Here is a 26,223-nt window from a genome sequence, read left to right as displayed (position 1 = left end):
TGTAGAAAGGCCACCTTTTTTGTAATTAGGTATTTTCTAACCTAATGGTTTTTACACATTACATCTTTTTATTAGTTCAAGTATTTTTATCCTAGGACTAGACATACTTTCTTTGTTAAGTCTTCAGAAAACTTGAAGGTTAAGTTATTATTACACTGACTGGAAAATGCAGAAATTTAAATTGTACTAGAATTCATACTCACTGTCACTGAAAGCAAACACTGCTCATTACAGTGGATTCGTGGGATTTGTGTGTGAGAGACTAATATCATTAGACATGTTTAAGTGTTAAATTAGATTCATGAGGGCTTTTCTATCATTCCCTCATCGCACAGAAATATACTGACAATTATAAGGAAAAAATACAAAATGAAATAAGAAAAAAACCTTAGTGTAAAATCCTATGCACATCAAGTGTTATTTACTGTGCAGTGTACTTTCAAAGAACGCAAAGAACTATTGCACATCTACATTTTTCTGTAAACAAAGCACACATTACAAGTCTATGTAAAAAAGAATAAAATGCTAGAGGATTCTCAGGGAAACTTCTTAGGTTCCTTATCGAGTACAGTCCTTTGCTGAAAGTAAGTTCTTATTCTGCCTTACCTTAGTTCATTACCAGGACTTTCAGTAACTGCCCTGAATTTTTTTTTCAAAAATTGGCAATATTTAATTCATTAATATAAAAATTATATAAGTATGCACTTATTATAATCTGCTATACAGCATAAATACCTACAAGCATAGCTACTGAAGAGTTTTCCTTCAGTGGTACACAGAGGACTGTCTCTAGTGCCCCCTGCAGCCTATGTGACAGTATGTGGGATGCTACAAGTCTCGTGACCTCTCAGTTCATTCTTGCTGTCAACTCAGACAGCAGGCAAGGAAGATGAATCACTGAATGGACATGAGGAACGCCACCGGAAGAACAGTTATGAAAGATAAGTAACCCCCCACCTTTTTTTGAGCACTTAGTCATATCGATTCCATGTTTTTTGACTCAAAAGCAGTATCCCTGGAGGTGGGCTCAGACTCTACAGATGTGCTGCTTGCAACACCACTCTGCCAAAGCTGGCACTGCCCCAGGTCTATTAGGCGATGATGTCATGGGACACTGGTCCAAAGAAAAGCTAATGGCTCTGCACATATCTCAGATTGGTATCTGCATGAGGAACACGAATGAAGAAGCCTGCGTTCTAGTGTCATCCTTGCTTATGCATAGCAAAACTTGATGTAGGCAGTTATCCATGAGGTGATCCTCTGAGAGAAATCAGCAAGCCCTTCATCTTGTCCACCAATATGACAAAAAACTGCATCAGTTACAGAAGGGTTTGGTTCTCTCGATGTACAAGGCTACGGTCAAGTACAACCAATGCTCCTCATTATTCTTGCAAGGTATTGGGGAAAAAGACAGATAAAAAGATGTCCTGATTATAAGAGAACAGACGCTATATTTGGTAAGACGACCAGGCCGGCAGCTGGAACCTGGAGACCCGCCAAGCAGAAGTCATCACTACCAGGAAAGCGACCTTCCGTGAAGAGGAGCAGGCAGCTCAGATAGGGGGGACCCGGGAGCCAAGAGTCCCAGATTTAAGTTCTACAGGGGGACTGGGCTGCAAATCTGGAGATAAGAGTCTCTCCAACCTCTTCAGGAACCTGATTATCATTTTGTAGGAGAAGACTGATCTGCACTGGATTGGAGGATGGAAGGCAGAGACAGCTGCCAGATGCACCTTGACTGATAAAATGGCCAGCCCTTGGCAGCTGAGGTGAAGCAGGTAAGTCTAATGTGGACTGAAGCAAGGAGAGAGGGGGGGGAAGACTTTGGCCCAAGGCCCAACAAATTAAGCATGTCCACTCGGCTAGGTGGGTTGCCCTTGCTACCCAATACAAGGTATCGGATTTGCATTTAGCAGGTTCATTCCCCTACATTCAGTCCACAAAAGCCACAATGTCAGATGCAGGGATTTTAGTCTTGGGTGAAGCAGACTTGTAAGAGCAAGTTCAGTCAGTGAAGGGGCTCTAACAGGATTATTAAGGAAAGTGCCAAAAATGTACCAAACCAGTGCTGAGGAAACCACATCAGAGCCAACAGAATGGTTTTTACTTCATCCCTCTTGCCCTTCAGGAGCATCTTATGCACTAGGAGAATCATCGGGAAAGTATATATTGTGATCCTATCCATGAGAGCAGAAAAGTGCGCAACAGAGGACCTCTGATGAGCCCATGTACTAAGCAAAACTGCTGACATTTCCTGTTCTGCCAACTCCGGAAGATCAGAGTGATCACCTCTGGATCGAGTGACCAAACAACCTGCTGAAGAGATCAGCCAGTGAATTTCAGGCTCCTAAGAGGTGAGACATCTCAAGATGAATGGCAAACTGCACCCAGAAGTCCCATAGCTGGAGAACCCCTTGACTCAGCACAGACAGCTGGGCTCCCCCTTGCTTATTGATTTAGAACATTGTGGCAGTACTGTCCATCAATGTCTGCATCCTTCTGCCCTCTAGGAACTGTAGGAACACCTGGTAAGCCAAGCATACCACCCTGAGCTCCCTGACATTTATATGGCAGAAGCAACCCTTCTGAGACCAACGGCCCTGCCTACGAGGTTGCCAAGGTGAGCTTCCTGTCCCAGATCTAAGGCATTAGAGACCAATGTGATGGGAGCAGGGCCACAAAGGGAACCCCTGCCAACACTCATCACAAGCCTGTCCATTAATTCAAGTACATTCAACAGAACTGTGACCACTTAAGTCCAAATGGTGTCTGACAAGGGCATAGACCAACTCCAACTATATCTGCAGGGGTCTGAGGGACAGCCATGCATGCCAGACTACATAAATACATGCTGCACACCTAACAGCGTGAGGCAAACCCAAGCAATCATGAACAAATGAGCTCTGATGCTTGCAATGACCTCTGAATCAGGTCTCTGCTAGACTGACTCTAGGTCAGAACCTAGCACTGGACCTATGAATGCTATTTGATGGACTAGGGTCAGCGTTTTATTTCTGTTCATTTATAGGTAGGTCCAGCTCCTCACAGGTGGCCCATACTAAGGTGAGACTATGCAGGACCTGGGCTTGAGACCTGCTTCTGATAAACCAGTTGTCATGGTACAGGTAGGAAAGCTGTCCCACTGTCATGCACTTTGTGTAGACCCTCCGAGCACATGATAAGCCAAGGGTCAGAGCAGTAAACTGACAACGAGGCTGGCCGACCTCAAATCAGAGGAATCTCTTCTGTCTGCAAAAAATAGAACTATGGAAATAGGTGCCCTTCAAGTTCAGGACAGTATACCCTTCTCCTGGATCCAGGGAGGGAATGAGAGGAGCCAGGGAGACCATGCACAACTTCAACTTGAGATATTTGTTGAGGCGGTGGAGGTGTAAAAGACCCCTTGGCCTTCAGGAGTAGGAAATACCAGGAGAACCCCTTCCCTCTCATCTCTTGAGGAACTTCCTCCATGGCTCCTCTCCACAGAAGGGATTCAACCGCCTAGACGAGAAGCTGTTTGTGAGAAGAGTTCCAAAAGAGGGTGGAAGACAACTGAGGGATGTAACCAGTTGTTATGGCATTGAGCACCCAACAGTTCGAGTTAACACAGGCCCATGCTGCAAGAAAAGGGGACAAAGTTCAGAAATAAAAGTGGGAGGTGGATCCTAGGGTAACTCTGATAAGCTATCCTTGGGTATACCCTTGATATGCCTGTCATGGCCTATTAGAGTGAATAGAATACCTGATGGGGGTGTGGGTCGAGGATAACGGGGTGGACTCACAGCATTTGAAGCCTATGTTGTTTCTCTTCTAGAGTCCCTGCCGAGGTAGACCCAAAAACCTAGGTGTCAGCCAGAAGTGCCTTCTCAAGACCAGCAGTGTATATTGCCCAAAGAAACATTGAGTGGCCCTGGAGTCCTCATGTCATGCAGCCTGGTGTTTGTCTGCTCCAAAAACAAAACATAGACTTCAAAGAAGGTGCTGCATGGACTGCTGCATCTTGTGAGACAGCCCCAAGAGCTATGCCATATGGAAACCACCAATGCCACCAGCTACACCCAATGCCACGTAAAGACAGGCCCTGGCCACTGCCTTGCCCTCTTCCATGAGGACAGAGAACTCTTGCCTTAGCTCTTGGGGCAGGAATGCCTAGTATTTGGCCATCAAATCTCATGCACTGTAATCGTATCACCCTGGCAAAGCTTGCTGGTTGGTGATACATAGCTGTAACTTGACAGTATAATACACCTTTCTACCAAAAAGATTTAGTTTCTTGGTGTCTTTATTTTTAAGGGTTGCACTATGCTGCTTGTCTGTCCTGCTCAGTTGCAGCTGGGACCACCAGTGACCGTGGGTATGGGTCCGGGTACATGTACTCAAAGCCCTGCACAGGGACATAATAGTACTTCTCTGCCTTTTTAATTGTTGGAAGCACCGTAGATAGAGTTTGCCACAGTACTTTGATGAGCTTCAGAACTCAGTCATGCACTGGTAGGGTCACATTGGAAGGAGCCACTGCAGCCAGAATGTGGAAGAGGTTATTAGTCGGCTCCTCAAGCTCCTCCTCCTTTAACCCCAAGTTCGAGGCAATTCACTAGAGGATTTCCTGCTGGGTCCTCTGGGGGCCACATGCTCAGTGCCTACTCAGTGTGGGTCGACTCTGAAGCTGGGTGGAGGGTAGCTTCCACCCCTCAGGCACTTAAGGCAGCTCATATATAGGCTGCTCGTGGGCATAAGTTTGTGACAGGCAGCACACAGCATGAAGCCCAGGGACAACAGCATGCCCTGAAAGGCTTTTCAACTACAGGCAGTCCCCGGGTTACGTACAAGATAGGGACTGTAGGTTTGTTCTTAAGTTGAATCTGTATGTAAGTCGGAACTGGCGTCCAGATTCAGACACTGCTGAAACTGACCGCCAGTTCTGACTTACATAGAGAATCAACTTAAGAACCCCAGGCGTCCCCAAGTCAGCTGCTGCTGAAACTGATCAGCAGCTGATTCCAGGAAGCCCGGGGCAGAGCAACTCTGCCTCGGGCTTCCTGTAGTCAGCGCTGGTCAGTTTCAGCAGAAGCTGACTTGGGGACGCCTGGGGCAGAGCAGCTGGGGTGCTACTGGACCAACCCAGAAGCACCCCATCTGCTCTGCCCCAGACGTCCTGATTCAGCCGCTGCTGAAACTGACCAGCAGCGGCTGAATCAGGACCTGGGGCAGAGCAGCTGGGGTGCTGCCGGGTTGGTCCAGTAGTGCCCACGGGCGCTGCAGGACCAATCGGCAGCGCCCCAGCTGCTCTGCCCCAGAGTCCAAAACAAAAGCCTGGTCTGCGGGGGGGAGGGCACACTAGCTGCGCCCCCCCCCCCAGCAGACCAGGGACACGGGGAGCAGAGCCGCAGCGGCAGCAGGGTGCCGCGCCTCTGAGGCTTTGCTCTGGCAAAGCCTCAGAGGCGAGGGACCCCGCCACGGCTGCGGCTTCAGTCTGGGTGCCTGTGGTCTGCTGGGGACGGCCCCCAGCAGACCACAGGCACCCGGACTGAAGCCGCAGCCGCGGGGGGTCCCACGCCTCTGAGGCTTTGCCAGAGCAAAGCCTCAGAGGCGCGGGGAACCGCCGCTGCTGTCGCTCCAGTCTGGGTGCCTGTGGTCTGCTGGGGACGGTCCCCAGCAGACCACAGGCACCCTGACTGAAGCCGCAGCCGCGGGGGGGTCCCGCGCCTCTGAGGCTTTGCCAGAGCAAAGCCTCAGAGGCGCGGGGAACCGCCGCTGCTGCTGCTTTGACTGAAGCGGCAGCAGCGGCGGTTCCCCGCGCCTCTGAGGCTTTGCTCTGGCAAAGCCTCAGAGGCGCGGGACCCCCCCGCGGCTGCGGCTTCAGTCAGGGTGCCTGTGGTCTGCTGGGGACCGTCCCCAGCAGACCACAGGCACCCAGACTGGAGCGGCAGCAGCGGCGGTTCCCCGCGCCTCTGAGGCTTTGCTCTGGCAAAGCCTCAGAAGCGCGGGAACCCCCGCTGCTGCCGCATGAGACCCGGTGCCTGTGGTCTGCTGGGGACCGTCCCCAGCAGACCACAGGCACCGGGTCTCATGCGGCAGCAGCGGGGGTTCCCGCGCTGCCGCTTGGGTCCCGGTGCCTGTGGTCTGCTGGGGACGGTCCCCAGCAGACCACAGGCACCGGCACCCAAGTGGCAGCAGCAGCGGTTCCCGCGCTTCCGAGGCTTTGCTCTGGCAAAGCCTCAGAAGCGCGGGAACCCGCCCGGTGCCCCTGGTCTGCTGGAGACGGTCTCCAGCAGACCAGGGGCACCGGAGCAGCTTACGAACGGGGCTTTCTCGCCCCGACTTCCGGGGCGAGAAAGCTCCGTTCGTAAGTGCGGATCCGACGTAAGTCAGATCCGCGTAAGTCGGGGACTGCCTGTATTTTAACTATTTACAAGAGAAAAGTCTAAACCAGTCCAAGAAACCCCCTAGGGAATTTGCAGTTCCAAAAAGCACTTCTGCAACCACCACAGATGGTAAGGAGGAAATGAGAGATTGAGGAGCCAACAGCATCCCATATACCAGTGCATGGGTGTAGGGCTCTAGGGGATGCCAGACCGAGCCTACAGATAGCACATGAGGGAAAATCTCTAGCAGCCATGCTCATGGGTGAGCACACCGTTAACATGGAAATAAAATGAGCAAGCACTTGAATTAATTCTCAGAAGGAAATGAAGAGGAAATAATTGTATTAAAATAATAGTTTTGGCTTACATTTTTTGATTCCTTTTGTTTCTCAGATATTGACAGAGCAAGAATGCCAGCTACCATGAGTGACTAACGCATTTTAAAGTACAGGCAGTCCCCGGGTTACATGGATCCGACTTACATCGGATCCCTACTTACAAACGGGGTGAGGCAACCCGGCACTAGCTGCGCCTCCCCAAACTCTAGCCAAACATTTCTCCAGAGCTCAGTTTTATTTTCCCACATCTCACTTCCCTTAGTCCTGCAGACCAGGGAGACGCACCGCGGTCCCGCCGCCCGCGTCCTCCGCAGCGAGAAAAGCCGCTCCGCGTCTCCCTGGTCTGCAGGACTGAGGGAAGTGAGGTGTGGGAAAATAAAACTGAGCTCTGGAGAAATGTTTGGCTAGAGTTTCCCCTACAATATGTACCAGTTCCGACTTACATACAAATTCAACTTAAGAACAAACCTACAGTCCCTATCTTGTACGTAACCCAGGGACTTCCTGTACATATTTTTAAAACACTTTGCTACTACAGTGATAAACAGGCTCCAATCCTTCAAGCTGGCATCTCCACTAGGGACTCTGTTGATATAACTATATTAACAATTGTATTAGCAAAGCCTGTGTAGCATAGATTAGCCTATACTATGCTTTATTTTGGCATTTAACATGTCAAGTGCTATTTTTTTTTTTTTTTTTTAAAAAACCCTCCCATTACATTTTATAATTCAATGATAATGAAGAGTAAACTTTCATTTAGAGCAGCAAATGCAACTAAACATCTGAAAATTCTAGTGCCTTTATCTGTAAATCACAAATTAGGGATTTGGTGTTTTAAATATTAAGAGGCTGGAAATGGTGTTAGCACACGCAACCAAAATTCTCAATTGTTAACCTCATCTTTTTTAAATACCAAAAAAATCCACACTTTTAAAAAGCTCTTATATAGCTATAATAAATGAGACATCCAATTTGATTATGATTTCTAAATCAGTACTACTTGAAAATCAGTTTTCCTCAAAATTAGTTAATATTCTGGATGATGAAATAAGGGGAGTTATATTGTACTTGCAGCTATATAAAACTGAAATTCCTAAACGAACAGAAGAGAACACTCGCCTCTGTAAACTGGATTCAGGTAAGCAGCCTGCAAAACACTTCTTAAACCAAAGGTTGTAAGGAAGTTTGCTCATTGCAGAGCATGCCTTCAGATGCATCAGAAGTCTGTTATCTTCCATGTTCAAATACTGTTCAAGAACTTTTGGCTGTAGAAAGAACAGTGAAGGAAGAGTTTTACACACCTCATCTCAAATAGAACTCAGAGTTGATTCTCATTTTAAGACATGTCTCTCAAAATTAAACACATATATAAAGCAAGTGTTAAAATATTAACATTAAATAGTGTACTGCAAGGTCACATTCACCTACAGCAAAGATTAGTGAAATCTGAAATTTGGCTGATAGGATTTTTGCTTAACAAACTTCTCTTCCCTCCTCCTAAAAATCACCTGCTTGGGGACTTCAAAATACTGTACCATTCATTCCTTTGTGTAGCAAAGAGCCAGAATTTCAGGAGGTGCAAAGGATTATACCTGCACTGAACTTTCACCCTTTGGGGCCAGCATTCAATTGCTGCTACCATTGCAGGTAAAATTCAGCTTAGTGCATTTCAAATCTAGCCCCATTTGAGCACATCACAAAATCCATACACAATGCAGCAAAACAAGAGAAATCACACCTCAAAGCACATCAGCATTAAAAGCATTGTTTGCTGTTTCTAAAAAGCTTGTCAGAAAGATTTTAGAAAGACCAGCAGAATTAGTATATAATGGTGGGGTTTAAAAATGAGTGAATTTTAAAAATCATTATGCATTTATATTTCCACTGTTTTTATACAAAAACACAGAAGTTTCACTATTTGCTGACACAGCTCGACAAGTGGCTATTTTTTTTCATTTCTCAAAGGACAAAAATATTTTCCTTTGGCTACTATCCAAAATCCCTATTTTTGATCAAATACATAAACTATTGGAAAAAAATCTGTGACTGAAGGATCTATAGCCCCACTCTTGCTAATGGGGACACTTTAATAATTATAGTAATTGGTGTAGTTGAGTATATTAACCAGGGGTAAAAATAAACTTAACATTTCTTGCAGGTACTGTGGTATTGCAATCCCCTCTGAGGGGGGAAGGGTCAAGGCAGAGGGCTGGGGGTGGGTTACGATAGAACAGTACCTGTAAAAAATGTAAATGTCGGATGGAGTGCCAGTGGCTCAGGGCAGGGCTGTGGAGGGTGGGAGGGCGTGTGAATGATTGAGGATAGGTGGTCGTGGGGAAGCTCGGGGCAGGGATTGGGGGGCCTCATGGCAGTGAACTGGGGTGTGTGAGAGAAAGGAGCTTGGGGCTGACCGGGATAGTGGGGACCGTGCTGCCCAGAGTGCTGGCAGCATCCAGAACTCTGCCCCCAGCCCAACCAGTCTCTTACAGGTGCAGTGCACCAGCGCACACTGACTTACTTTCACCTTTGATATTAACTACAGTACAGACAGTGGATTTACAAACAACTATTTTATAACAGCAATATGTATCTACATTAAAGGCTTGAGCTTCCACTCACTGACTTCAACTGTGCAGGATCTGACTCCCAGGCATCTATTTACATGAGTGGACATTGTTTAAGAAGAGGTTTCTTATTATAATGTTATCTGACAAATTAGAAAGGTCTAGAAAAAGCAACAGATTTCTTATAAATGCCAGTATACCTAAACAAAATTTCTTCAAGTTGCATTTAACAAAGAAATTCTGAAGAAACTTAATACCTGTTTTGTATAAATTATTGTACAGAAACTTTTAAATGTCCACAAACAAAAGAACTCAACCTACTAGACTGACATTGTATTGCAATTTGATACAAAATGTATTGTTTTCCTGAAACAAAACACCCTGTTCTCAGTTCAGAAGCAGCAGCAGCTACTGTTGCCTATTAACTAATGAGGAATATGTGATGTGCGGTATAGTAGTAGAAACAGAACAATTGTATCAGACAGTTCTATAAGCGCTCTGATGCAAAGTACAGCCGGTCCCCAACTTACGAACAAATTATGTACCAAACACTTGGCCGTAACTCGATCTGTTTGTAATTTGGACCCCATTCATTTAAATGCAGCTGCGCTATTCGTAAGCGCGGATCGCATTTGTAACTCAGGGACCGGCTGTAATGTGCTTAATGGGAGTTGGTCATAACTACGAACGGTTGTAAGTCAATGCATTCGTAACTCGGTGACCAGCTGTACAAAGTTGTAAATGTATTTAAGCCTGTGATAGATTTTGGTTAAAATCAAAATAATTTTTACAACTGCAGTTGTAGGAATTCCAGTTAAGTTTGAAGACATGACCTCAGGCAATAGCATCTACTCTGTTCAGTCTAGAAAGCTAGCAACCCTGTAATCGGGCTGGGGCCAAAAATGAGGGGTTCAGGGTGCAGGAGGGGTATCCAGGCTGGGACAAAGAGTTGGGGTATGGAAGGAGGGTGAGGGCTCCAACTGGAGGTGCAGCTGTGGAGTGGGGCTAGAGGGGTTGGGGTGCAGAGGGAGGGTCTCTGGGCTGGGTCAAAGGGGTTTGCAGTGTGGGAGAGGGCTCAGGGCAGGAGACTGGAGTGGGGGTGAGGGTCCTGGAGTGGGCTCAGGGCTTGGTCGGGGGTAGTCGTGTAAGTTCTTGGAGGGAGTTAAGGTGTGGGAGGGCCTCAGGGGCTGGGACAGGGTGCAGAAGGAGATGTGGGGTGCTTACTAGGGATGTGAAAGTGTAATCATTTACATGATTAACCAATGAGCCAGGGCTCATCAGTTACTGTGCACTGTTACACACAGTCCCCCCCCCCCCCCCGCCGCGCTGCTGCCTCTGTATCACAGGCAGCAGCATGGGAGGAGAGGGCGCAGGCAGGAGTTGGTACACATCAAAAGCCATCTTTTAAGCAGACTTCCCATGAGCACCTGCTCCCAGGGAGCCGACTCCCTCCCACCACCTGCGTGTAACCACACATTTACTTGAATAAACAAATTGTAACATCCAAATCCTGAAGGTAAGCTCTAGAGAAGTGGCTAGCATGTCCCTGCAGCCCCTGGGGAGAGAAGGGACTCCACACTCTTCCCTCACCTGCAGATGCCGCCTCACAGCTCCCATTGCCTGCAGTTCCCAGCCAAAGGGAACTGTAGCTATGGCACATACAGGTGAGGAAAGTACGCAGACCTTCTTGGATTGCCATCAACTGGTGCTCGCAGCTCCAGCCCCACCGCGGGACACTGAAGCTCTGGGTTCCAGACCCATGGCAGAGACTTGCTGCAGGCCAGATGAAATTAAGCAGGGGGGACAGATCAAGCCCACAGGCCAGAGATTCCCTACCCCTGTCCCAGACACAGCACCAAAGATGATCAGTGGATACCAAGTCACAGCTCCCCCACACACACTCCACCCAGTGTCTCTTTTTCAAAAACAGTACTTACCAGCTGTGGTAAGAAATCTTTGTATTTGTTGTTTAACTGATTCACAAAACTACTGACCAGCCAGTAGCAGTCAATGCTATCTTCCACCACTTCCTCCATGGCTTTAGCTATGGCAAGAAACACTTCATCTTCTGGTTCCTAGAAAACAAAGAAGAAAATTGGGATCCACAGAATTGTTGGGCTGAGTTACTGTTACTTCCTGACCCTGTAATTTTGATATATGAATCGGGAGAAACAAGTATGTGAAAAGAGAAATTGTACTGACATCATTAAAGCATTTAGCAATAACTACACAACTATTTCTGTAAAAATTGAATGAATACATAAATAAAAATGGGTTTATATTTTTAAATCAAAGGGACAGAAATTTAGAGTGGTTCAGTCACGTAATAAAAAATAAAAAGTTCTCAGTACCAGGTGACATGAGTCAGTATCAATGGCGTGTGATCTACCAAATAAGTGGGACCATCTCCTTCCTTGCACACCACAATGCTTGCTTTTTATAGACGTATTCTTTGTTTAGAACATATATTGATATCTAGAGAATGGTTTTGTTTTTGATAAAAGGCTATTTCTGTACATTTTTAATTACCTGGATATAAGTAAACTATCTCCCATGGGACAAGACCCCTTATCCCCAAAGTACAACTCATTATGTACATGAAATGCAGACTCTCCTCCTTTCGCTAAATATTAGATTTTCCAGTCACCAAGATTATATTATGCTCTCTGCTTTCAGACACAGAAAGAGAATAGAAGTAATGGAAATGAACTGAAACTGCTTGCCTTGGATTCCCATCATCAATTATCAAAACATTCTGTAGCAGTCCTAAATACCTGAATAAAATCCGAAATCAGCTCAGGTTATCAAAAATGCCAGGTTAGTAAATTGGAATAATTTAGTAACATAATGAAAGCTGCCTTAAAAATCACTGCTTTTAGTGACCCTACCCCAAGACATTCAAGAAACTCTGATTAAAAAACAAAATTGTCATTTGCTTTAAGGTATTTTACATAAAAAGAAATGAAAGTGGAAGCTAGAATACAAAAGTCTACAAAGCCCAGGGGAAAAAACCATAGAAAAGCTTTTAAGAAATAAAAGTTTACGCAAGAACGAGGAAAAAGAATAAATGTACAGTTTGAGCAAAACATAGTATTTGATATTAGCATCCTGCTCTAGATTCAATTCATTTAATCTCTGTGCAGCTTTTTCATGCTAGTAATAGTTTCAGAGTAATGCTTCTTTTGTCAGAAGGAGTTCTGCTGAAAGCCAAAGAAAACAATGACTGACCAAAGGAAATGCCAGATTTCGAGGCAACCTTCCTGACTCCAGTTGATGCATGCGGAGGAAAACTTCGACCTGTGGGGTAGAATCCTTGATAAACCGAATTACTTGGAGGGCATGATACACATCCCAATATTGTTCCTTTCGGTACTTCATCACTAGAGCATGAGATTCATGGTGAGGAGGAATAATTCCTTTCAAAAGGAGAGAGAAAGAAGAAAAGCAGTGAACGCCCTTTCTAAGGGCCTAGCTTTAATTCAATATATATTCTCATACTGCCTATAAAAGATGTACGTCCTAATCATGCAGCTCTTACTCACATGAGCTTGGCTAAATTTACAGTATAGAATCCTATAAAGTCAATACTACACAGACCAAGCAAATAATATTTATTAAAACAGAAGTAGAACATGTGTTGACTAGAGATGTAAGAGTGTAACTGTTTAAACAGTTAACTGATAAGCATCCGCTTATCGATCGTCTTATCAGTTTCTGTTATGTTTACACATCAGCAGCTGGCCCTGCTCCTGGGGATTGGGCAGCTGCCCTGCGATGCAGGCTCTGCAGTAGAAAGCTTACACTGCAGAGCCCACTGCGCAGCTGGCTCCCCAGGATCAGGGCCAGCAGCTGGCTTATACCATGCTATAACTTGGCTCCCGGCACACACTGGCACCTGGCTGCCAGCCCCACTCCTGGAGAGCCAGCTGTGCTATCGGCTCTGTAGTATAAGCTTTATATGGCAGAGCCTGCAGTGCATGTAACTGTGTAGCTTCTAGGATTTTTAACTGTTACACAGTTACATTTTAACCAGTTTTTTTACATCCCTAGTGTTGATTGAATATAAGAATGATTTATTCATGGACTTGGTTTTCTGATCCCCTTTGAGGTCTTAGCATCTGGCTGCTCTTTTTGTGTTTACGAGGAGGCTGGTGTGTTGAGAAGAGGCTTTGTTGTTTGGAATTAGGGGAAATTAATGATGCAACAAAGTAGATGCATTTTTTAAAAAAATCTATGTTGCCGTTGGCTTCGATTTATGTGTAACGTTTACTACATTGCTCTTCCTATGTATTTGTGCTGAGAGATAAAGATAAAGTATTTGTTTTAGAGATAAAGGTAGATGCAGAATAAATATCTTATTCTTTAGTAATAAAAGCATTCATGTTCTCATAGAAAAATAAAAAATGGCATGTGCTATGTAAGTGCCTAACCATCAGCATGACAAAGCAGCAGCAGCCTAAATTGAAGAACAGCGACACGAAGCCAGAACCTTTCCTTTTCCAAAATTCTACCCTCCATCTAAGAATATCAGGGTTGTTGATGTGCATACACGTAACAGAAGGGTACTGTACTAGGGATGTGAATGGTAAAACAGTAAACCGGTGGGTGCTGGAGCAGCTGCCCGCCCACTGCAGGTAGGGGACTGCTCCAACCCCACAAGGCTTGCTAAAGATAGGGTCACTCCAGCTGGCAAAAGCAGCCCCTGCAGTGGGTGGGGTGGGTGATCCAGCCCAGCCGCATCCAGGGCTGGGAGGAGGGGGGTTAGCTATAGCGACCCCCTCCACTCATCCCTCCTTTAATCGGTTAACTAAGTAAACATTATGTTTAACCAGTTAACCAATTAAATGGGATTTTATATCCCTATAACACCTTCTTATTTCATTTACATTATCCACAGTGGAACTTTCTTTGCAGACTTCACCAGAAATCAATCCTCCTTTGAATCAGTGGTAAAAGGTAATTTCAATAACACATACTGAATCAAATTCAAAAGGCCACATATATGCATCTTTGGTTGACATGGTTAACAGACTAAATTTTTCTCCTGTAACACAGCTGATTATGTTACGCACCAATCTTTCTACCAACTTTATAAAATGGATACATTATCTTTCCACTGTCCTGATAAATGATTTATGATATCCGTTACAAACTCATGACTTCTTTCCTGTAATACTCCTCGGTCAATTGAGCACTTTCCTTCACCCCTAATTATTTCACCTTACTTAAGGACTTTAACTTCAGTAGTAGCAGGATAACAGAAAAACTCCCAGTGACTTCTACAAAAGTAAGATCCTGAAGACGCCAAAGCAAAAATGCTCCCATATGTCACTAAAAGGGTATAGAACTAATCAGAAGGAGGTAAGTCTTTAAAATCAGTTTTTAATCAGGTTAATCTGCTGCTTTTGCCTCTTTTTAAATAAAAGAGAATATTATGCCCAAGTGTTAAATCAGGAAATCACAGAGTTTGTGTATCAAACAAAACAGATACAGACACTTATCTTCAAACGGTCACAGCAAACCAGTTTGCATCCCAACTGATGGGAATGAACAAGCCACCATAACTAAGCAAGTACACACGGCTAAACTTACACATTACATCTAGAAAACTGATCCTAAGCAGACAAAGGGGAGTCACTAAAATGCAGTGAAGTCTATACGTCATCTTAGTGCAATCAGCGCTCCACTTATCCATAATGAGACATATTTTGTTGTAGAAGTTAAGCTAGCTAGCTAGAGAACACTACATAAACCTGGGAAGGCATCAGGACCTTTATCTTTCAAATTCAATTTTAGAAGTAGTTTGTTGATGGGACTGCTATCCTCTTGCTAAACTAGTAAATTTCCTTACAAGAGACATCACACTTTTCCACAGAAATGGATAAGGCTGTTGTTCCAATCCTTGAAGACATATTACAAGCAATTCTCAATTATACCTGTGACTCAGTACACTCGCGGTGTCTGTTAAATGCTTTATCTTATTCTGGGTTGTTTAATTTAAAAAAAATTACATATGTAAATTTTCCTGAGTTATAAAATGAGTTTTATAAACATGTTTCTTTCACTTGATATAAGCTGATATATAAAAAGGCATAGATGAATACGACCTACCCAACTTTTCATTACCTCTTAGGGTTATAAGGTTTGCAAATCATGGTGTCTGAGGCATTCAATAAAATGCTGCTGGCTCTAAACTGAATTACAACTTTGGACAGAAATTCCTTTGTGCATTAACAACGTAGTTTTGATTAAAGATCTGCTGCTGCTGCTACTTCTTAACACCATCTATATTTCTTTCCTCACACAACATTTTAAAGTGTTCTACATTGCCACAACTTTCAGGTACTGGTCTCAAGAACTGTGTTTTTTCCTATCTTAATTCTGCTATTGCTTAGGCTTTCAATATGTATGATCATTTAATAAAAGGAACAGCATCACAAAGTTCAGAATCGACTTTTAAATTTTGCACCAAAAAGTATTTATAAATCCTAATGTAAATTTTTAAAATACTTCACTTTTGAAATTATTTTTAAATAAAAAAAAATATATTTAATAAGAAAAGTTTTAGACAGGATTTAAATATTCCACTACACTGTTTGCAACCCAGATACTAAAGCACCCTGTTGGTACATGATAGCCAGGAAGTGAAAATGAGCTCAGGGCTGACATTTACTACAGGTTGAACATCCCTGGTCCAGCACTCTCAGAACATGAATGGTACCGAACCAGGGAATTTGCCAGACATGGGGAGGTCAATGCCAGCCCCTCTGCTGCCACAAGCTGCGAAGCTCTGCTCTGGCAGCAGCAGAAGGGCCACACTGACAGAGCAGGGTTGGGGCACCTGAAGAAGAGGCAGGGTGACTATGGAATCCCACAGATGGAAGCCAGGCCAAGAGCCCCAAGGCTAGCAGCCCCAAGGCTAGCAGCAGAATCCTGTGGCTATTGGGCTGCATTTCCCGCCCCCCACTGCCGGTCATGGGATTACTCATGGCCTCTGGGCACAGGACTCTGCAGCCACCTGCCTCTTCCCCCAACCACACACCCATCATCCCTGCTCCTGCTCCTCACTTTTTGAGCTTGAACACTGCAAATTAGCTATTTGCTATGCTCCAGAAGCTCTGGGAGGGTGGGAAGGGAGTGGTGAGCATGAGGCCCCAGCGTTTTCCCATGAATGCTCTTGCCCCAAAGCACCCACAGACACCAGACCATGGATGTTGCTGTATGAGGAAAGTCCAGATTATAGAGGTCCGAACCGCATTCTATTTTTATTGTCAGGATAGCAAGTGAATAAAGCTGACAAACAAATAGTTAAAAAACAGATTCCAGAAGTTATTTTTAATAAATTAAAGCATTATTAGGGACTAGCTGGACTTACCCGGCGTTGCCCGGGAAAGTGGAGGAACAAAATTTAGAAAAACAGAAGCTGGTCCTGACAGCCTCCAGCCACACTGTAGCTGCCAGTGCCTGACATCTGGCCATTATGGCAGACCCCCATACTTTTCTACTGCTGCATAAAGCAAAATCTCTGACTCAGAAAAGAGACATTGAGATGTTGAGAATTAGAGCTATTTAACTTGGCAAACTTATATACAAAAGTCACAATAGAAACTCTGTCTCTGTTTTCTTCCCATGTCATGTCTTGGAGCCATTAAAAGCACAGTGGAAGGGAGAGCCCCCAAATCACCATGGCTTGTTTCCCCTCCATTGCTGGAAGCATATTGAGGCCCCTCCTCAATAGTGCAATGTTTTGCTTCCTATCAGATGGTGTTTTTGCTAATTATCCTTGTAGAAGCTAATGGTTTTTTAGTAGGGGATAGGCATGCTGTGTCTGCAAATTCTCATCCAAGAGCTGAGTATAGGGATGCCTCAATCAATGGGGCTGGCCCTACTGAATCTGAGAGATTTCAAGGTGACACCTCAAACTCTTCTCCCAACTTTTTTGATGAGTCAACAACCTGAGCCCTGCTGGCACCTCTATAGTCCCTCATCCAGCACTACCCCCTTGACCAGCTGCCCCTCCCATGGACTGTATCTCTCACCCCCTCCAGGATCATCCAGTATCAAACCCAGGACCAGTGCCCAGATTTGAAGGATCCCGCAGCCTTGGATTAACTTCTCACCCACCCAGCTTCATCCAGTGCTGCCCCTTGGGCCAGTGCCCCTCAAAGGAGACCCCCCCCCACCATGGGCTTCATTTCTCACTCACTCCCTGCAGGACTGTCCAGCCCCACTTCCTTCATCCCCCTACAATCCTGCCCTCTCCCAACGGTCCAGCCCCACCCCCCTACAATCCTGCACTCCCACCACTTGCCCCCAATGGTCCAGCCCCCCCCCCCCCGACTCACTCCCAACAGTCCAGCCCCCCCGGACCAGCCCACCCCCAATGATCCAGCCCCACCCCCATTCACCCAACAGTCCAGCCCCTCCAGACCAGCTCCCACCCCATTCATTCCCTCCCTCCCCCCCGCTCTCCCCCTCATGCACCTCCTTCCAGACATTTTTTCAAAGTGGCAGCTGAGCGGTAACACCAGCCCCGCCCCCTCCGCCTAGACCAAGCCCCAGCAGTAATCTGCCCACCTACTGGTCGGCTGCCGGGCCCGAGCCAATCGTAGTATTGAAGAGAAGCCTCCATATGCTTCCAGCAATGGAAGGGAAGCTGCTACTCCCCGCACCGCCAAGCTCCGTGCAACCCTGGGGAGAGGCGTCAGTCTCTCATCTCTTCCCTCCCACAGTACCTGAAAACCTTCTCCTGGAGGAAAGGTTATCCCATGAAAAGTTTGGTTGCAGTAGGTCTTATAGCATCCAAGTTATTAGAGCACAAACATACAAACATTCTCCTTCTATATATTAAATTTAATTGAGGATTTAAAAAAAAAAATCAAACTGGCAATGTTCTTTTAAGGTTAACTAATGTTTGAAAACCATCCCAAAGATGAAATGTGGTGCATTCATTGTTCTAAGAATTATTACTATTCTTGAGCTCTGCATACTTCCACCTTTGTTAGCGAACACCTAATAAATCCAATAAACTGAAGAAGCTGTTCTGAAACACTGTAATACTGTTGGAATTAGTAATTTGACTTACCTGCCACACAGAATCTAGGATGTGGCCTATTTATGGTCCCGGTTTCCTTTTCTTCTCTAATGGCAAATATCATTCAACATTAAAAGCAAAATCAGAGCTAAACCTTGTTGGAAATCTCACTACAACAGGGAGTCTAAACATAGATATATGCTATTAAATAATCAGTTCAATGCAAATCCCTAACTGTTTAAATCAACTTTGGTCATAGATTCAGTTTCATGTACACATCTAATTTTTTTGACAATACTGAAAAACCCTATGTCTGCTATTTATTTTGAATCTCTAACTTTACCCACACTAACTTTCCAAACACAAAAAGGTAAATTCAATTACCTATTTCTGTAAAACTGCATATACAAATTTTCCAAATCCATATGTAAACATGATAAAACAAAGTCAAATCACTATTAACTTGCACGTGTTCATTAAATGCTCTGTGCGAAACTTATGTGTTTCCAGAAAGTGGACCCATATCTATCACTTGCAACTGGTCATAAAATAGAATATTCCGTGTCTTTACTATCCCCAAACAACTGACAAATATCGAGCTTATTCTTATTTCTACAGTTAAAAATCAGTCTTACGTGTCATACCTAAAAGCACCTTCCACACCAGGATACGATACATAGATGGGAGAGGAAATCTTTGACTAAATGTGCAAAGCTTCTCAATATCTGTAAAGAAAATAAATATTTTTCAAAAAATTTTACATCTGAAATACTGTCAATTGTGGCACAGATTCACCTAAAGAGGGCAATTCTTTAGTTTCAGCTCTACATGTGCAAATTGTACTTTAAAAGGACAACGTATCAATAAAAGCCAATTGGTTTTACTTCAAATTGGATAGAAGTGGCAAACTGCTCCAATGAGTCTGCTGAAAATGTAAAGCTTAGACTGATTAAAAACCAAATCATAGGCAAATTAGATTTCATACAAAAAATACATTTTAAACACTTTTGAAAAATGTGTTACTACCTCCACAATTAAGCTCTTTGGTGCAGAGAGCATGTCTAGCTTTCTATTCTATGGCTGACTTAGCATACCACAGGGACCAGCAGAAATAATAATTATATCGCAATGAATTGTGACCTTGAGGAGTAGGAATTACAACTACTGAACAAAAATAATTTTCACGCTAATATTTTCAGTATCTTGGACATACAGAGAAAAATAAGAAAGAGGTTTTAAATAAAATATCCACTGCTTCTCAAATGCACCTTTACAAAGCTATCTGTACCACTGAAGTCTTGAATACCCCCAATGGTTCTAGTGATGCTCCCTACACAATGTTACTATTAATATCACAGTAAAAAACATAACAAGTTTAAAGATAAAGGACCTGATTATCAGAGGTGCTAAGCACCTACAGCTATTATAGACTTCAGTTAGAGTTGTGAGTTTTCAGTACAACCAAAAATCATGCCCAGAAAGTACATGAAATAGTAGAATCAACTCACCTAACCGATCATCCTTCAGTAAGATTTCCAATGATTTCTTTTCTTCAACACCTCGAAATCCCACTTTTTCATAGTAGACAGAGCGGAAGTTTCTCTGAGAATCTTCAGCCATGTTTCATTCTGGAGAAAGTAGCAGATGGTGAGGATAAAAAAAAAATACATCCCATAATGTGTTATTACTTTAAAGAAAACTGCCTTTGTATATTGATAAGAATTAATTTCCTTTATCCCTATGTCATGAATAACACCCAGTAAATTTGAAAGACCTTTAAGATACACGCATCCTTAGGCAGACACCAATGAAAAACAGACTTTGGACTAAGTAGGGCAAGTCTAAGGGAGAATAAACTGGGCAATAAGTGATATTGCTTTAAAAAAATAAAGACACTTTGTTTTGTAAAATCAATTAAAACAATTTATATTTATTTGGTGAAAAATCTGGCTGCCCTAACAGCCTTGGACAAGTAGAATTATTATCCAGACAAGTAAAGCTGTCAGTACCTACTACACAATGATAAAATGAGGAAGCCACAGACAGGCCAAACCTACATCAGCCAAAATAGCATTAAGCTCAGAGAGGACAGAGGTGGATGAATGAAGACTGTGCAGATTTCAGTAAGATGCTCATGTTGTCATCATGCACTGTAACAACCACAACCCTGAATTTGTCAGTCTGGAACTCTAGATCAAAGAAATAAACATAAATTATCCCTATCTTAAAAATATGTTGTATATTATATAATGTGTATATTATATTTTGTGATAGAAAATTTTCACTGTAATTGGATTTGATCTTTTAGAGAGGCTCCAAAGGATAGGAAGCACTATTCTGGAAATAAGAGCAATGAAAAACAATCCTGACTTTTATGTCCAAAAATATTATGGCAAATCTGACAAGATCATTTTTGAGTGAATGGCACAAACATAGAGCCTTTCCAGCTACTATTCTCTAGTGGCTTGTAGAAAGACCAGTAACAAAAAGTATTTATGGATATACACAAAGGCTCTGGTCTTGCAGATGAGACCATGTTTTGAGTTAAGTCTGTGTGTAGGTCTTTGTTGGATCAGGGCCAAAATTAGCACCCAAAATTAAGTAGTAGTTTGCGTTTATTGTGTTTGATTAGATCATGTTTAAAATTCAAACTACAGAGACACTAGTCACATTATTGGTCATCTATTCCTCTTTGGGTATATTTATTAATTTTTATTCCAGCAGTAACCAAAAGCCTCATTCAGAAATCTGGGCCCTCTACTGCTAAGGGTACAATAAACACAGGAAGAAAAAAATCATTCCTGCCCCCAAAGAGTTTTGAATTTTTACTTGAGTATGAGCTCTATTATTTAGATAACAAATCAGTCTCAGCTCTCTTACAGTTGGTGGAGTGACATTTTACCCGATATTAAAGCACAGGCACAACTAAATCAACAGTGACAGAAGGCTAAAAATAAGAAAAACTTAACTATGAAAAACTTTTAAACCATGGTACAAGTGTTCAGAGAAGAGGAATGTTATTTAAACTGTCACTGTAGTAATAACAGTTAATATTTAATTTTGATTTACTTAAGAATCAGATTATATCCCCCAAAATTGGGGAGGGGGGAAAACCTACATTTTTATTTTTGGGCAGGCCACCAAACAACTTTAAAATCTTGACTTCATATGGTCAACTGAACAGGAAAAACTGTCTACAGTTAAGAGACTTCTGCAGAAAAAAACCCATAATTTAATTGGTTTTACGTAAATATTTTCACTCTCAGGAAACACATTATCACGTTATTCAATGTAAAAGGCAACAATTTAGGAATGAGTAATAAAATATTATCAAACAACAGCCAAGCATGATGCAAGCAGAGTACTGCCTCCTATAGGCAGATTGGGGCACTAAAGGAAGGGTGCTATGACATCAGGGTGCTATAGAAGCAGAGGGATGGCTATAAGATGGCAACAGGGTGCTATGGGGCTGAGGAGTAGCTATAGAAGCTATGGGGTGGCTATAGGAAAGCAGGGTGCTATAGGGGCTATGGGGTGGCTGGCTATAAGGCAGCAGGAGCAATAGGGGCTGAGGGATGGCTATAGGCCAATAGCAGGGTGCTATGGGGCTGAGGGGTGGCTATAGGGCAATAGCAGGGTGCTATGGGGCTGAGGGGTGGCTATAGGGCAATAGCAGGGTGCTATGGGGCTTAGGGATGGCTATAGGGCAATAGCAGGGTACTATAGGGGCAGAGGGTGGCTATAGGGGCGGAGGGTGGCTATAGGGCAACAGCAGGGTGCTATGGGGCTGAGGGTGGCTATAGGGCAATAGCAGGGTGCTATGAGGCTGAGGGTGGCTATAGGGCAATAGCAGGGTGCTCTAGGGGCTGAGGGTGGCTATAGGGCAATAGCAGGGTGCTATGGGGCTGAGGGTGGCTATAGGGCAATGGCAGGGTGCTATGGGGCTCAGGGTGGCTATAGGGCAATGGCAGGGTGCTATAGGGGCTGAGGGTGGCTATAGGGCAATGGCAGGGTGCTATGGGGCTCAGGGTGGCTATAGGGCAATGGCAGGGTGCTATGGGGCTCAGGGTGGCTATAGGGCAATGGCAGGGTGCTATGGGGCTCAGGGTGGCTATAGGGCAATGGCAGGGTGCTATGGGGCTCAGGGTGGCTATAGGGCAATGGCAGGGTGCTATAGGGGCTGAGGGTGGCTATAGGGCAATGGCAGGGTGCTATGGGGCTGAGGGTGGCTATAGGGCAATAGCAGGGTGCTCTAGGGGCTGAGGGTGGCTATAGGGCAATAGCAGGGTGCTCTAGGGGCTGAGGGTGGCTATAGGGCAATAGCAGGGTGCTATGGGGCTCAGGGTGGCTATAGGGCAATGGCAGGGTGCTATGGGGCTCAGGGTGGCTATAGGGCAATGGCAGGGTGCTATGGGGCTCAGGGTGGCTATAGGGCAATGGCAGGGTGCTATGGGGCTCAGGGTGGCTATAGGGCAATGGCAGGGTGCTATAGGGGCTGAGGGTGGCTATAGGGCAATGGCAGGGTGCTATGGGGCTCAGGGTGGCTATAGGGCAATGGCAGGGTGCTATGGGGCTGAGGGTGGCTATAGGGCAATAGCAGGGTGCTATGGGGCTGAGGGATGGCTATAGGGCAATAGCAGGGTGCTACGGGGCTGAGGGTGGCTATAGGGCAATGGCAGGGTGCTACGGGGCTGAGGGTGGCTATAGGGCAATGGCAGGGTGCTATAGGGGCTGAGGGTGGCTATAGGGCAATGGCAGGGTGCTATAGGGGCTCAGGGTGGCTATAGGGCAATGGCAGGGGGCTGAGGGGTGGCTATAGGGCAATGGCAGGGGGCTGAGGGGTGGCTATAGGGCAATGGCAGGGGGCTATGGGGCTGAGGGGTGGCTATAGGGCAATAGCAGGGTGCTATAGGGGCTGAGGGTGGCTATAGGGCACTGGCAGGGTGCTATAGGGCTCAGGGTGGCTATAGGGCAATGGCAGGGGGCTATGGGGCTGAGGGTGGCTATAGGGCAATGGCAGGGGGCTATGGGGCTGAGGGTGGCTATAGGGCAATGGCAGGGGGCTATGGGGCTGAGGGTGGCTATAGGGCAATGGCAGGGGGCTATGGGGCTGAGGGTGGCTATAGGGCAATGGCAGGGGGCTATGGGGCTGAGGGTGGCTATAGGGCAATGGCAGGGGGCTATGGGGCTGAGGGTGGCTATAGGGCAATGGCAGGGGGCTATGGGGCTGAGGGTGGCTATAGGGCGGCAGCGGGGCGCTGCCGAAGAGGGGAAGGGGTCCATGGGGTCTGTGTGGCGCTACGCAGCTGGGGGTGGCGATGGGCGGGGTCTCTGGGGGTCGGGGAGGGGGGCTGGGAACCAGGACTAGCGCCACCCCCGCCCCGCAGCCCCGCCCCGATGCAAACCCTGCGCCGGGCGCTGGCTGCTCCTTGCCCGCGCTGCGAGCCCCGTCGAGCCCGGACGCACGGGGGAGGGGCCGCGCACTGCGCAGGCGCCGGCGGGAGGGGGCGGGGCTGGCGGCCGGGCCTCGGGAGCGGCGCTGAGGGCGGGGCAGAGTCGCGCGCGCTGAAATCCGACCCCCCCCCCCCCAGCTGAGCGGGAGTCCGACCAACGGCCCCCCCCTCCCCCCCCCCCGGCGGGACTGGGAGGAGTCGCTGCCCCGAGCGTTGGTCCCGGCCGGGCCGGGGCTGCAGCGGCCGCGCGACGTTGCGCGAGGGGCGGGGTAGCCGAGAGCCCTGCAGGACACGAGCCCCTGTGGCCGCTCCAGGGGGGCATCAGTCATCCGCACCCCCCCCCCCCCCCCGCGCAGGGGCACAAAGCGGCGCGCCCCTTCCTGGTCCCCGGGGGAGCTTGAGGCCCTCCTGGCCCAATGGGAAGAGGCAGAGGCCCCTCCATGTCCCAGGGCTGCAGCGCTGGCATCTTCCGCCAAATGGCCAAGGCGCTCGCCCACCAGGGTCATCCAGCCCGGACCCTCAAGCAGGTCGGGGCTGAGGTCAAGGAGCTGCACCTGGGCTGTGTCCAGGCCAGCGGGGGCCAGGGGCCGACAGCAACCCCCATTACCAGCGGCTCCACGACATCCTGGGAGAGGCAGCACCCCAGAGACTGTCAGTGCCAGTGGACACCTGCAGGCGCCCAGCGAGGCAGGGGATGAGGAAGAGCTGCCCAGTGGGTTAGAGCAGGAGGAGGACCAGGGGAGCAGTGTGAGCCTCCCCCTAGAGGTCCTTTCAGACAGCCTGGACGTCTCCTGTGCGTCAGCAGAGGCCAGGGAAGGATCCACTGGTGAGTGTTGCACTTTGCACTCACAAGGGCAGAGGGGAGCTAGGCACCTGGGAGGAAGGGGAAAGGCGCGTCACTCAGGCAGCGTGAGTTGCACGCTGTGTACCATACCAGTATGCAGCACGTGCAACCACATGCAGCCTGGTGACTGAGCAGCGTGTGGCCGCGGCAGGCAGTTCCAGGGCATGCCTGGGACTGTGCAGCTCGCACACATCTGGACCAGGGGGGGAAGGGTGTATGCCGGCTGGAACCAGCCAGCAGCTCAGGCCAGAGCCCACACCTCCCAAAGGGTGCAGCACACAGAACAGCACACTGTTCTATGCCTGGGCTTTGTGGCCTAGCCAGCTGCTCCTGGGAAAACTGCAGCGACACAGCCCTGTGAGCGTGGCCCCCACTGAGCCCCTCGCCTGCTCCCAGTGCCTTGGCTGGCCCCACGAGGGAAGGCCCCACTGCGGCCATCATGTCCCTAGGCTACGTGTGTGAGGGCTAGTGGGAGGGGGAGGAGGGAAGTGCTCAGGCCAGCCCTAGGGCCACCTGAGTTTTGCTGCAAGGATAGTGCACTCCCCAGTCACCCTTGGTTCCATCCAGGAGACATCCACATGATGGGGATCTGAGAGCCCCAACCACGTAGGCCATATATGCTCCCAGGCACTGTGTGGGGATTCATCTTGCTCCCTGTCAAACACCATTGATTAGCCCAAAGCCTTACAGCCTCCCCCAGCAGGGAGTTCCACAGGTTAACACCGCCCACCCACACTCACCCACCCCCTGAGGGGCCAGCACACAGACCGCTGGTTACAATACATGGAGGAGCACCTTACTCCAGGGGAAGTCCTGTATGCAAACATACAACACGCGGGGAATGAGTGGGCCCAAGCCACAGTACTGTGGTGTCACCTGGGCTCAGGGGCAGAGGGCATGGGGTGCTTGACTGACCCATCCTTTCCTCTATTCCCTGCAGTGGGATCAAGCAACAGCGGGGGACCCTCCAGCCCTGTGGCAGTGGCAGCACCCCCAACCACCCAGGCAGCAAGCCGACTGTTCCGGCAGCGGGACCAACTCCTTTGGCGGCACATCCAGGCCATCAAACGGATTGAGGCGGCCATCACACGCCAGGTGGATGCGGACCTGGAATGGCGCCAGCAGGCCTGGGGCCACTTCCAGGCCCAGGTCGAGCGCATCGGTGATACCATCGCCACCCTCACTGCACACATTGGGCATGCTGTGCATTATGGCATGGCATTGTCCCATGCACCCGCTATCCCTCCCCTGCCAATGCCCGTGCCCCCTCCTCCTGTTGCCCCTCCTGCTCCCATGATGCCCCTCCTCCTGTTGCCCCTCCTGCTCCCATGATGCCCCCTCCTCCTGTTGCTCCTCCTGCTCCCATGATGCCCCCTCCTCCTGCTGCTCCTCCTGCTCCCACGATGCCCCCTCCTGATACACCCCATCCTGCCCAACTCCCCATGCTACCTGCCCCAATGCTGCCTGAACCACACGTAGTGGTCCACCCCCGCAGAGGCAGTCGCAGGGACCACCCCTCCCAGCAATAGCTCCCCCCCTCACAGTTCAGAGCCTCCTCCCCCTCCCAGTTCCCCCGTTGTAAATAAAAAGTTCCAGACGTTTTCCCAAAAAAACTATATTGT

The 26,223-nt window shown here is 47.1% G+C and overlaps 2 protein-coding genes across 6 annotated transcripts in view; one reads left to right on the top strand and one right to left on the bottom strand.

The window, feature by feature from the left end:
• Positions 1-23,836, bottom strand: part of TBC1D7 (TBC1 domain family member 7) — a 27,209-nt gene extending 3,373 nt beyond the window's left edge. Inside the window, exons 1-7 of one of the 5 annotated variants that reach the window (XM_075921237.2) lie at positions 23,710-23,836; positions 20,362-20,493; positions 19,813-19,932; positions 18,949-19,029; positions 12,499-12,686; positions 11,208-11,345; positions 7,826-7,971 (exon numbers count right to left, since the gene is read on the bottom strand). In XM_075921237.2, the coding sequence (XP_075777352.2) occupies positions 7,826-7,971; positions 11,208-11,345; positions 12,499-12,686; positions 18,949-19,029; positions 19,813-19,924 (665 nt within the window). In that variant the 5' untranslated portion in view covers positions 19,925-19,932; positions 20,362-20,493; positions 23,710-23,836. Of the gene's footprint in view, positions 1-7,825; positions 7,972-11,207; positions 11,346-12,498; positions 12,687-18,355; positions 18,489-18,948; positions 19,030-19,812; positions 19,933-20,361; positions 20,494-21,422; positions 21,516-23,709 lie in introns of those variants that run through there. The other 4 variants (XM_075921238.2, XM_075921239.2, XM_075921240.2 and 1 more) reach the window with 4 other exon arrangements.
• On the top strand, positions 20,407-26,223 carry LOC142827171 (uncharacterized). Its single transcript, XM_089776004.1, has 3 exons — positions 20,407-20,427; positions 24,031-24,583; positions 25,542-26,223. The coding sequence occupies exons 1-3, from the start codon at positions 20,407-20,409 to the stop codon at positions 25,931-25,933; spliced, it is 966 nt and encodes a 321-aa protein (XP_089632130.1). The 3' UTR covers positions 25,934-26,223.

The sequence above is a fragment of the Pelodiscus sinensis genome, chromosome 2 (genome assembly GCF_052426305.1).
Source record: "Pelodiscus sinensis isolate ZL-2025 chromosome 2, ASM5242630v1, whole genome shotgun sequence".
NCBI classification, from domain to species: domain Eukaryota; kingdom Metazoa; phylum Chordata; order Testudines; family Trionychidae; genus Pelodiscus; species Pelodiscus sinensis.
This window is presented reverse-complemented; position numbering and strand designations above follow the sequence as displayed.